General features: G+C 41.2%; 2 protein-coding genes across 9 annotated transcripts in view; both read right to left on the reverse strand.

Moving 5' to 3' along the window:
• Positions 1-7899, reverse strand: part of EPS15L1 (epidermal growth factor receptor pathway substrate 15 like 1) — a 42119-nt gene extending 34220 nt beyond the window's left edge. For 6 of the 8 annotated variants that reach the window (XM_082780202.1, XM_082780201.1, XM_082780200.1 and 3 more), the window contains exons 1-6: positions 7770-7899; positions 2967-3012; positions 2660-2745; positions 2252-2299; positions 1454-1549; positions 776-838 (exon numbers count right to left, since the gene is read on the reverse strand). In XM_082780202.1, coding sequence (XP_082636328.1) covers positions 776-838; positions 1454-1549; positions 2252-2299; positions 2660-2745; positions 2967-3012; positions 7770-7799 — 369 coding nt within the window. In that variant the 5' untranslated portion in view covers positions 7800-7899. Of the gene's footprint in view, positions 1-775; positions 839-1453; positions 1550-2251; positions 2300-2659; positions 2746-2966; positions 3013-7769 lie in introns of those variants that run through there. The other 2 variants (XM_082780207.1, XM_082780206.1) reach the window with 2 other exon arrangements.
• Positions 7900-9217: 1318 nt separating this feature from the next.
• On the reverse strand, positions 9218-13131 carry CALR3 (calreticulin 3; the record flags this gene model as incomplete). The annotated part of the gene is made up of 9 exons (XM_082779913.1): positions 9218-9385; positions 9497-9589; positions 10275-10418; positions 10509-10622; positions 10745-10954; positions 11696-11790; positions 12431-12634; positions 12787-12891; positions 13008-13131. 9 exons carry the CDS (start codon positions 13129-13131, stop codon positions 9218-9220), a joined length of 1257 nt encoding a protein of 418 aa, XP_082636039.1.
• Positions 13132-13445: the final 314 nt, after the last annotated feature.

The raw sequence follows: 13445 nt of genomic DNA on the forward strand, positions 1-13445 counted from the left end.
TTATTCTAAATTTCCAAGCTTTCTTGCAAGTACCACCATGCTGTATTTAAATGTAAAATCAATGGAACTAGATTTAGGAGCTTAGTTTCAAGGCTAAAGTTATGACACCTAAGAGATTTTAATGTGCAACATGTAAGACACATTTCTGTAGTGTTCTGAAAGGACAACACAATCTGATTAAAACACTCCTGACAAGATTATAAACTAGAAATTACTCATTCCAAATAATTTGTTTCCCACTTCAGAGTAGAACATACAAGTAAAAGATCAACTTTAGAAGCGATTTTGGAAAACGTTTGAATCTGAAAGTGCCTAAATACAAATATTCCAATGTATGTATCAAAAGTTACTTTATTCCAGTGATATATATTGTGTGTATCACTGAATGCTATACTAGAACATATGAACTCAAGCTTTAAATTAATACTTCAGGATGGATTTGATGAAATGCTTCACTATTCTCAGTGGGGTTCCTTATACAAACACGAAAGTGCCTACTATTAGGATTCTGGAAGAAATGTAGGCAGAAGATTAAAATTCATTGTGTCTTAAAAGCATCACATCAGGGGTTGTCAAAGGTTTGTTTAATACTTATTTCAAACATAAAACTGTAGCTCAATATTCTCTATTGTGCACTGAGTAGGAAAGACTGCAAAGGAAGGACTTTTGAAATGGGAAATATATTTGATACAAAATTGTCTCACTGCAAAAATTACAGACAAAGAAAATATTTACTTTTAAAGAATGGATGGAATGTGTTGTCTTTTACACTTACCCTAACAGCCCAGTGAGTCTCTGATGAAGGTGGCGTGATCAGCAAGGGACTGCTAGTGTCATGCTAAAATGAAAGATTTATTTTTTTTATACATACACAAACACATTTGTCTCTAATCCTTACTAAATGCTTTAAGAGACGGTTACAGGCATGAAGCTTAACTACACTGAAAAAAAAAAAAAGAAGAAGAGCTGTATATATATCCAAATTAAAAAAATATGTCGTACTAACTTGTACTGTCACAGTACTTGGATGAGGACACTGTTCACTAGGTCCCCAGCCCCAGAACTAAGACAAGCTAAGGTACAGTTCCACATCAGCTTATGTAGGCAAAGCTGCAGTCATGCCCTTTACTGATGATCCAGTCCCAAAATAATCTCTTTAAAATTACTTTTACATATATATTTTTGATTAATTTAGGTTTCAGCCACATCAGCTCCCTGAACAAGCTGACCGTAGTTAAACTTGCACTAATTTTGGAGTCCAGGAAGGGGCTGGAACATATTACTCAGGAAGACAGGACGGTTGCAGACATGACTGCAGCTGTCTTAAGGAACAGTCTGACAGCAACCTGAAGTCTCAGAACCATGACATTTATGAGACAGGTGATTCCAGTATTTCAGCTGAAGGTTTAGCTCTCATATAGTACATACATACATTCATGTACATATTACTTACAAATTTAGGAGGTGGCACAGTCAAGTTCAGATTGCTCAGGTTAACATCATGGCCATTCTGTGCACATGCTACAAGGCGCAATGCGACATAGAAACCCTACAAACAATAGTGCTTTCTATTAAAATAAGCAAGCAGTTTTTTCACACTCTCCAATACATACAACACAATAACAGTGTACATGTTCCCTTAAGTATGGAAAAAACAGATGCAGAGCCCCACTCAGTTAAACACACAGCACCAACTACCTCACCACTTTTAAAGATGATTCAAGAAAGACTTTACAAAAACATGAAACAAAGAGAAAAAAAAAAAAATCAAAGCTCGTTCTTAAGAAGGACTGTTCCATAGCTATTTTTAACATTTTTTCTTATGAATTAATAATATTCAGAAAACAAATGAATGATGTTCCATATCTGCATGTTTACACAGAGAATTTATATTCCAAGCCATTTTTAATAATGCTGGTTACTTTTTTCCATGCAAGAAAGATTTCTAAAATAGGTCCTAAAGTCATGGTTGGTGTTCGTTAGTTTCAATGACTATGTATCTATATCACACACAGTGATTATTTACAAACCAATAGGAAAAGAAAATGAGAACAAAAGTTCTCCAGCAGCCTCCCTGAGTTAATACACTTGGATATGAGCAGCACTAGAAAAAAAAACTTCATCTTGTAAATGAAAACTTACAAAAAAAAAAAAAAAAAAAAAAAAAGGCTAAGAATAATTATTATGGATATCAGGACTTTCTTGAATCAAGAAAAGTAAGACAAGAAGTTTACAGGTACATTTTATTTACCTGTTTATCCAAGTACCCTTTCCCTTCTGGGTCAGCCAAATCCCATATCTGTGGAGATACAAAATAAAAGCCATTGTAACTTTAAAATTTAACTCAGCTCAACACTTCATACTGAATGTCTTCTTGAACTGTTCATTGCAGCTTTCAAGTTATGAAATATAATGTTATTAAATTCTCAGGTTAACAACAAAAATGTTACACAAAAGACAGTGTCCCCTTACTGAATGCAACAAAACTCAGACCAAGACCTTGGAACTATTACTAATCTGTGGTTAACATAATGTTCAAAGGATTGGGTTTACGTTCCACTGCATTCACATCTGTAAACCCCTTCTGTTCAATCTTAGCTGCAGTTTAACAAGCGCATAGATAATTACTGCACAACATTGTCTAAGTCCTTCAACTTACTTTCCCAAGGATAATATCGGAGAGACCAGACTTTTTGAGAAACAACGCCGCTTCACTTGCCCCAACTCTCCCCGTGTATGCTGGATCTACCTGAAAGACAAAAATTTACATTCAACAGAAGCACGTCTGCCATGAAAGCAGAGATGAGAAATGAAATCTCTTATCTCTAATTCAAAAGTTATACAAGCACGTGGCTACCACTCAGCAGAGAGAATTTACAGAAGTTTAGCATGGGAAAAGGGGAAGAAAAGAGAGGGAAATCTTGGGTAAAGGAAATTGTACTTTATTTTTTAATCTTTTTAAAAACCTACCTGTTTGTAATAAGTTTCATATAATGGATTTCCAGTTGAAAACTGAAAAATAGGAGAGAAGAAAATGAATTGCAATCACAAATAGCCTACCTTTATCAATTGAAATAAATAAAAAATCAGTACATACTACTTTGTGTATTACTTCTATCAAAGATTAAAAAAAATAATAAAGTTAATTTGCTCAGATTTCAGTTACCAAGTTTGGAACAAAATGCACTGATCCCCCCAAACTTGGCAGCCAACAGACTCATCACCTTCCCATTCACCAACATTGACAATTACACTCACTTTTAACACTATACGGTACAAGGTTTTGTTGAACAGCTTTGAACTATTTGCCAAGGTATTTCAGGTGACAGTTTGAGACTTACTAATATTAAAGGTAGAGTTTTGATCATAACACTGACTTGACGACCTCCTACATCACATATATATATTTATGGAGCATTTTCAGCAAACAATTATACACACACAGCCCTGCTATCAAAATATACCCGCATCTATTTTTTTTCATGATCTTAAAAAGAAACAGAGTTTAAAAAATGGTATGGTTAATTAACAGATGTTGTAATTCCCTGGCATTGCTGTTTGAAGATTTCAACTTGATGTTACCATTGCATTACAACAAAAGCAGCAAACACAAGGCCCTGCCTTAGTGTATTAAACAAGCAGATTCCTCTTCCCTCTTGATGACATTCCAAGGAAGTGAGAGCAGAAACGCCAGAAGGGCAGACGCCCCCAAACCCACCTTCCCCTTTACCTCCTTGCTCTGGACACACAAGTTCACGTCACGCAAAGGTCACACCTCCACACTTCTGCCTCAATGCCAACAGCAAAAAAAAATTACAGCCCAACCTCCATCTCAAACAAGTCACTCCTTATGGCTGTTAGAGGCCTTAGAAAACCAATGACAAAGCAACCCAAGAGTTCAGCGACTGAGGCGCAGGGATGTTGAAACACCCCAAAGCCTGCTTGGGATGTCCTACAGGACATAAGTCAGACACCTGACGAACGATGACTTCATGCTCACTCTGTCACCTCCCAAATGCCATCTCCTTCCTCATCACCCACGGGGACTTCTGGATTTTCTGCCTACTCTGATGGGAAGGGAGACGGAAATGTGACAAAATAAAATGAAGACTGACAAGAAGTATAAAACTTCATTTGATGCAAAGAGGACCTTCCTGTAAGTTTACAATAAACATGCCAAATCTTAATTTAAGGAGCTATCCCAAATAGCCAGCCTCTATTAATCAAAGGCAAGCGAGCAATGAGCTCTTGGAATGTCAATTATTCTACCTGGCTAGCAAGGTCACACATTTTGAGGACTTTCTTAAACATCTTGAAGGCACTCCACTTAACTCCATCAGCAAAATAAGGCACTGCGTTCGCCAACATCACGACATGCTCTTGTTCTTCTGGAAGCTGCAAAGCAGTTCAGAGTAAGAAAGCTGCGACCATAACTCATAAACCTGACTCATCTTTCTGCCGGCTTGTAAATGAACGGCATAGTTAAGCCCCGCGTTCCTGTCCAAAGCAGGAAACACATCGTTCAGAGAAAAGGAGGAAATAGGAAATGGTCTGTCCATCTCTCAAAAAAATGTCGTGTGTTTTAGCCAGCTTCCACCCAGCCATACACCCCTCATTTCTCAGAAAAATCAGAGCAGCTAGCCAGAGACCAACTCCAAGCTCCTCTAACCAATTTGGCAAGTTTCCTAGAGCACGCAGAAACTGGATTCATACCAAGACTGAGAGCAAACCGCTCCAGCAGCCCCATGGAATGACCTCACCCCGTCACCAGACGTCTTCCCATCCTCACTTGATGCTGTCAGCCACGACATTCGGCTGACTTACCTGATGGAGGCGGCAGGAATCCAGGGTGTTGTGCCTAAATGCTGCAAGGTTTCCTCTACGGCAATGCAAATGCATCCAAGTGCTGCCAGAAAGCACTCCAACGCTCCACTACTTGCAGAATTTTACAGAGCCAAAGCCTTTCTGACCGATTTACCTAAATGACTGCTTTTCTGTGACGAAGCAGACCAGACAAAATGGGCTCAACTGATAAAAATAGCATAGCCGCCTAGCCACCCATCAGCACGCGTGACTACCTCACCATCGTTCAAGATTATTCTGCGACTTGATGACATCAGCTGATAAAGAACCAACATCACACGTTAATGTTGGCAATCAGACACGTTTTGAAGGGTTCGCAGCTGATGAGTAGCTAACGGCTATAACCTGTTATACAGCAGCTCGTGTGACAACACTGGTGTCTGTGCCTACTCCATCTTCCCAAAAATGTCACCTAGGACCAATGCTTTGCGCTGTCTCCCAAGCAGAAACCTCACAACTGTTGTGCCTTGCTGTTTCACCTCTAAATGATTTCCTGAGCAAATGTGAAGTTCAAAATCTCTGATGGCAGACCTGGTACACATGCTCCGCAGTACACACACGGACGCACCTCCATGTCCCTTAACACAGATCTGGGAGAAAAGGCAGGAAGGAGTAAGCTGCTGCCACCAGAACAATTATTAAACTAATTAGTTTAGTAGTATTAATAAACTGATACTAAACCAGCTCCTCTTTGCTGAGCTCACATCTGGGCCACAGAGGACCCTGCACCAGAGGAACCATTTTCTTTGTTGCCCTCCTGATTCACAACTTTCTTCTGGCTGCTCGTCACATCACAAGGTGGATGAGAATAGGTACTTTGAAAAGAGAAAAACACGGGTGTCCCACAGAGATGAAAGCCAAAAGAAGATTGCTGCTGCCCCAGAAAGATTACCTTCGCCTTTACTCTGCTTGCTGAGTATCCTGAGCTGTCTCAAAAGACAGAGCTACGAAATGATCCGCACTGTCCCAATATCTCTAACACAACTCTCTGTAACCTTCAGAGGCTGTAAATCGCACATGCCTGCACAGTGGAAAGACTGGAGATAAGGTGGCCAAATATTCAGGAAAATAAAGTTATCAAAGGTAAATCAAAACCGGTTCCCGTTGTTATTTAACACCAAGAACTGATTTTATGTACTTGTTCTTCAACTCTTTTTGTGCTTGCACGAAGACAGCTGAGATTTGTTTTTAAGTATCTTGCATACTGTAGGTTAGACATCTGAATTTTTCCTTCACAAAAATGTAGCTTCATAGAACAGGAAGAACGCTATAATTAAATTCATTTGTGAAAACAAATATAAACAAACACTTTCACATGCCTGAATTACGCACACTGTTTATGACTCCTAGTATATTGATTTCAATATTCTTGTATATAACTGAATGAACGTGCTTCAGCATTATGGTGCATGTAACCTGTCCTATTTCTCTTAATACCATTGTCTGGCATTTATTATAACTAGCAGATATCTTTGTAATAATCGTGTAATTGAGGCCGTTAAAAGAATTTTACTAATTCCTTGTTTACTGCCCTGACTACAGCTAAATTATTCTTGACAATTCACTATAGAAAAGAAGTAATTCTTTTGAAAACGCTTCCAATGAACTAGTTGTTAAAAAACTTCAAAATAACACATATATATGCAGAAGGCCCTTTTTTGAGATAATGTATTATGCTATACAAGAGAAAATACCATTCATGCAATTATAATTCGCACAACAAAGCAGCGCAATTTCTAGTATAATAAATATTTGATGCGTTTTTACTGATGTACTACAGCTATTCCACAACAACAACAAACTCTTCCGTGTCCAGAGCTTATTTTCTACATACATTTCGCACCAGATTGCTTGACTCAAAAACTCTGGCTAATAGCTTGTATGTTCATGGATGTTCAGATGTTTCTGCACACGTTCTTTTAATTAAACAGATGTTAATCAGGACTTACTGCTTTCCAAAAGCTAAAAAGCAGTATTCTCTCTTAATAAGAGGCACTACAAATTACGCGTCATCTAAACATAACGTAGCCTCACTGAGAGAGAAATTTTCAATGTCACAAATGAGAGTTGATTATTGGATGGAAATAGACGTATTTGAATAATTTGAACTAGTAGCAGTTGTTCTAAATGCCTGCCTGGCCTAGACACAATGCAGAAAACAGTTTTTGTTTCAAGGCATTGGAGGGATTAATTTGTTTTTATTGTTTTACAGGAAACAAATCGAGTATCTTCACAGTGCTACAAAAAAAAAGAAGACGCAGCACTCAAGCTGATCAAGCTGATTCCTTTGGTGAGGAATTCATCAAAAACCCTAATGACAGCAACAACAGGATTCTGGACAAGCATCCCAAATGCCGAGGCACAGCTCAGCACTGGGGCAGGCTGACCCTGGGCAGAGCCCAGCTCCAAAGCTCGGGGCGCTCCCCTGGCCCCCCAAAGCCTGCAGCTGCCGGGTGAGCCCCTTCTTCTCCTTCCCTCATCCCGGAGCCTCCTGTGGCGCCTCCCAAACACTAAACAACAGCCGTGACACCCCGAGAGCCGAAGCAGGAACCACCCCGCGTTACAACCAGGCGAAAGGGGCGCCGTGCCTCAAGTCCCCTTCAGCCCTGCCCCGGCTCCCCTCCAACCCCGGGGCCTCCATGAGGGGAAGGCGCCGCCGCCTTTTGTGCCCCTACAGCAACGGCCGGGCCCGGGGGGGCTCTGCCCAGCCCCAACCCGACCCACTGGGGACGACAAGCGGGGCCTGCTCCCCGCCGCGAGCCCGGAGGAGGGAGCCCCGCGGGGCAGTGCCCGCTCCCCGCTCCCCCACCCCGAGCTGCTCCCGGCCGCCGGTCCCCGGGGGCCAGCGCCTCCCTTCAGCACCCCCCCCAGTCTGAGGCGCCGCAGGGCCGGGCCGGGCCGGTTACCTGCTGGCTGAGGGGGATGAGCGCCGCCATCTTCCTCCCGCTGATTCGGGCAGCGGCCGGGGCGGGGGAAAAGGCGGGGGAAGGCGGGGAGAGCGGCGGCGGGAGGCACCGCCGGGCCTCCGGGGCCTGCTCCGCCGCCGCTGCCACCACCCTCAGTGCGAGGGGCCGCGGCTTATCGGGCTCCGGCAGCCGTCCCCGCCCCGAGGAGCGGGGGTTGAGGTGGCGGTGCAGGCCCGCAGTCGGTTTAGCTCCCCGCCGTGGCTCCGCTCCAGCTGCCTCAAGCGAAGCTGGCGGTGACCCAGCTCTACGGTGGGGATGAAGTAGGGCTAGGGAAGGTAGGAGCTGCCTTAGGGAGCGTTGGTGCAGGTAACTCACTGATCAGCCTTTTAGCTGGATGAGCTGCGGCCAAGTTAGCTTTTGACTTGGTTACACAAAACCTTACGGATACAGACTTCACTCAGTTAAGCTGCCTCAGGTTTCTGATACAACATTCAGCATCAAATATAACAGGGTTAATGACTCCCTGCCTGGACAGTACAGATACCAAAGAGCAGCCTGAACAAGGCTGGTCAGTGCAGTCATATAAAAGCTAAACCAAGAGGAACTGGCGTAGGAAAAGAACTAAAAACTGTCGGTGGATTGTTTTTCAGTGCCTGTAAAAATTCTTTACTCCATAGGGTCATTGCAAGTTGTCTTACAGGGTGCAGGACTAAGATAAGTGAAGGAATTTGACCTCAATTGCACCACAGGCCAGAAACTGAGCTTCCACTGCTCCTTCCACTCCCCATTTGCTTACTACACTGAACTGTTGAGGCAGCTGCAGGGGAGCTAAGTAGCTAAGAAGTAGACAAAAAATGATGACTAGCTTCAGTTTTAGCTAAATTCATGGCATTACTTTTAAGAAAAGGAAAGAAAAAGCCCACACCTAGAAATGCAGAAGAGCAAAAAGACAAGAGAGAAGAAGGAAGGACACGTGATACAAGTGACTGAACAAAGTTAAAAGAACAAGTTACAAGAGGTCAAAAATATGCAGTGGTTCCTGGTTCAGAAATCCTTCTAAGTTTATCTTCTTAGTTTGAAGTATGTAGTGAAACACACTTTACACATCTGACATGCAAAATCCTTTAATGAAGTAACAAAACGCTCATTTTGATCTCCTCAAAATGAGCATTAATTTTAATATTAAATTATGAAAAAACTGTAAAACAGTTCCAAAAATGGTGCTTTTAATGTAACACTTAAAATGTATTTAATACAATTGCAATAAAAGGTAAATTTTTAATAATATTTAAAGTACATCATAGTACTTTGTAACAAAACTCAAAGTTCACAAAATATTTTTAAGTCCAGCCTTAATACAGCTTCAACAATGCAAATTTCAACAAGCTGTTAGCAAAACATCAAAATCTTTATAGAGATAATTGGGAAAAAAAGTGTCTTTCACATAATTAAAGCTCTTCTTTCTTGATAGAGCTCCTCATCACTCGATCTCTTTGAGATTTTCTTTTTTCCTTTATTTTTTTCTTAAACCGTTGCTCAAAGTATTTTTCTTCTATGACCCTTTCTCTCTCCTGCTCCTCCTCAGTCTGCCTGATGTTCATTTCCTTTTCGGGATCCTAATATTAAAGATTTCATTTTTGTGCACCAATAGGATCTTGCTCAGATTCAACAGAATTTTTAAGGTGTGACAATCAAGAACCAAAATAAACAATAATTTCATGTACTACCTTTGTTTCTCCCCATGTTTCATCTCCAAAGTCTTCCGCATAATCCTCATCATCTGTTATCAAGAAGTTGTCAAAAATTGTGCCAGCTCTCACCTTTGAGGAAAGAGGGGGGAAAAAAAAAAAAAAAAAAAAAACACAAGACGCCTCTTATTCCTTTATGGTTCTAGTTTCATTCTTCTAATAATGTTTGTATTATATATTTAATAGATAGAAAACACGTTAAGAACCCCATAGCTTTTTGCAGAATTTGATAAAGAATTCTCTCTGGTTTTGGAAAACTATTTTCAAGAATTGAAACAACTTAATTACACTTTAGATACTTTACTGCTCATAGAAATTTTAAGTTTCAATTCTAGCTACTGAGGAAACCTGAGGTAGAGGAATACCTCAGAAGGGCCTCCAGAGGGCAGATTTCTCCTTGTTAACCTTTGAGAAAGGAGAAACTGAGCTGCCTGAAGCCTCTGCTATGAATCTCAAGTCAGGTGGAGTAAGTCATACTTTCCAACACTCACACAGATCAGTTTAGGCCCCTTACTTATCTGTACATGGCTATGAACCAAGAAACAATTACAACAGAAGACCAATGCTTTTTTTTTTTTTTTTTTTTTAATACTTTGCAGTTTTGTATATATATTTAAATAAAAGCAAGTTAAGAACACTGTCCATCAAAGATTCCAAAATAACAGATAATGCTTACATTCAAAGGGTAGACGAACTGCCACACATCCAGTGAGAAAAAGTTCTTTATTTTCCACTATCTGCAGTAAACTCAACTCACCTGCCAGATATCTAGTCCAATAATGCTGATGTTTTCAAAACTGTAGATATTGTAATCCGGCGAGTAATTTGGATTGTCAATCTTTGGGTGAGGCCAAACCCCTCTGTAATTTGGGTTATCAATCTGCCTTGGTTGCCACTCCCCCTAGGATAAACCGCATATTCTGAATACAGTCAGGGAAAGAAAAGCTGCTTAACATGGTATCCATAACTAGATCTACAGGACTATTTATACTCTGTATAGAGGATTCTTGATCATAGGGTAACTCCATTTTCCATTCACAGAATCATTCCAGTCTTCAGGTTTCTCAGCACTAGTGTCCATGATGTATTCAGGTTCATCCCAATCCTTAAAAAAGGCACAGAAAGGTTAAAGAAAGCAGAACTAGTGCACAGTTCAACTACATCAGTCTCAGCAGAACCCAAATAACCCTATCACGCAGAATGAGTACAGATTCAAGAGACCGTTACCTCAGGTTTGATGTCATTTGGATCATCAATTTGGATTCGATCATCCCAGTCATGGGGTTTCTTCACTGCTGGATCATTAATTTTCCTTGGTGGCAAAAAATCTAAATCATCTTCTAAGTTGCCTGATGCAGCCACTTCATTATCAATTTTTACTTCGTAAGTCTGATCTGGCCTTATAATCAAAGTATACAGATGTGTATATCCATCAACCTGGGTTTTAAAGAAAGCAAGTAAAATCTTTTAAAAGCTTTAAATACAGCTCTTTGGAACTTCCTTGAATCAGAGTTACTAGTTTTAATGGATTTTTTCCTAAACAGTAAGAAAAAAAAAAAGTTTTCTGTAGAGGGAAAACAGTTAATGTAATGTAGCTTCCAAGTATGTTTTCTAGCCTCCCCTTCTGGATATGAGCAAAACAAAATGGTTGCAAGAAAACAGTCCTCATCTGATTGGCAAAAGGAAATGTCACAAGATTGACTATAGTGGAATATAAAATGATTATCTAAGTTATTTACACCCCAAATAGCTGAAGCAAAGGCACATGAAGTTTGCTGCATAGCTTGAGAACAAAAATATTTAAAGTATAACTAGCAACTTGCATTTCAATCCCAGAAAAAGCAGTCTCTTTCAGAAATGCTTTAATTAAATTACAACAAAGAAATAGAAAGACATACAGTTCTTAATAACGTACAGCAGCCTTACAACCTTGTTCCACCCTATATCAGGGTCAGGTGATTACGAACACAATCACTGAACTAGAAACATTGTTAATTGCAAGATATCTGATGTCCCAAAATTAACATGATTTTTAAGATATGGTGAAAGACAACTTCTCAAAGGTGATATATGCTTGGAATTGTGTTTTTAGAATTGTGGAATTTTTTGGTTTTAGTTCTTAATATTATTCTAGTTTTGTTATTTTAAAGTTTATCTATCTTTGAAATGTGCATTTACCTTACATCTGATTGGTTTCTTGATTGGGTGGGGTTTATTCTTGTAATTTAAAATAACATGGACTTTCTTTGTCTCAGATCCACAAATATCTGGCCCTACAAAGAGATAACAGGCTTTGCATCCTTAAATTGTTTTTAGAAAGATACTGGTTGTTTACTTTTCCTTCTAACACCACTAGACATCTCTCCCGTTCCAAATGATTTCTGTGGAATGCCATTCCATCTGTAATGAATGACGTGGCTTCCATTCAGAAGTCTCTAAAGGTACCTTAGAATTAGATTTTGTCTTGTCTGAGGCTTAGTTCTGTTACAGCCTTGACTCAAGAAAAGAAAAAAAAAAAAATCCAGGCAAGATAAGTTATCTGTGGCATAAGCTGAATAACTCTGTAATCACATGACCTACATAATGACAAATTTCACTTAGATACAAACCCAGAAACTTCACCACATCACACAGGAATGTATGTAAGAGCAGATAACAGCATACAGAATGTTACTTCAAGTAAAGGTCTTCAAAAAAATCTCGCTGAGCAACTTTTATCCTATGCATGCAAACATAAAGAGCTAACTATTTGCTATCCTCTTTGCAAACATAAAGAGCTAACTGCTTACAGTCACAGCATTCTTATTTTTTATGAAGCTCTTCATTATTTTTTCCTACCATTTCAACAACCTTCCTTGAGAAGCTGCACAACAGCAGTGGCAATATTTTCATAATGCAGAATAGTAAACTCACCAAACATTATATAATAACGGGAATCTCCACTCAGGTTCTTCTGATCCAAGTCTGAGGAAAAAATCTTAATGTATCCCCCACCACAATCAATCTTTTGCTCATGTTTCACCGTATATTGAATGACCAGAGTCTTCCCTTTGTTACTAAATGGCTTAAATCGTGAGGAGATTGCATAAAATTTGGAGTTCTCACTAGTTTGAAGACCTGTAAAGATAATTAGAATAACATTCAAACATTCGCTTTTCTTGCTATTTGTGGAGAAAATACTTCTATTGCCACACAGGCAGGTGCTATAAAGACCAATCCTCAGCTCCTGAGATGGCTTCTGTGGTGTATTTTCCACAAAACCCACACACCTTTATCTCTCACTGGATCTCCGTAGAACTTCCCAGCCGTGAGTTTAAACGTCCCCAGCCTTTCCGCCTTGTACTCGGAGTGCACCCACCTCTTCTGCCAGCCAGCTGCCCCACCGGGCGGTACCAGCGCCCACAGGGGGACACAAAATGGCCGTTATGGGGGGGGGGACAGCATGAGGGGGGTCCCCTTCCTCCCCACCGCTCCCTCCCTCGCCCACAACCTCCATCCAGAAACTGCTCCTGGAAATACACCGCGGCCCGGGCAGCCCCCAGCAAGGCCCCAAGGAGCAGGAGCACCCCCAGCCCCCGCCTCAAGGCGCCGCCACCGCCCGGCCCGGCCGCCATCGCCCTCACACGACGGCGGCCTCGCGCCTCAGCCCAGAGCAGCGCCGCCGCTTCGCGCCTTCGGGGCCCGCCCGTTCTACGGCGGGCTCTGATTGGCTAAGCATCCCCCCGCTTCTTGTTAGTCGCCACTCGATTGGTTTAGCCTCCCCGAAGGAGGAGCGGCTTGCACGTGCTCGCGCGGCGAGATGCATGCTGGGGCTTGTAGTCAGCGCTCTGACTGCCGGGCGGCAGCATGCCTCCTTGCGATTGGCTGTTTGAGCTCAATGCTCGGCGGCGGGCTGGGGGGGTTCAGCGCTGAGCCAATGAGGGGGCGG

Source organism: Aythya marila (assembly GCF_965140915.1).
Source record: "Aythya marila genome assembly, chromosome: 27".
Classification (NCBI taxonomy): Eukaryota; Metazoa; Chordata; class Aves; order Anseriformes; family Anatidae; genus Aythya; species Aythya marila.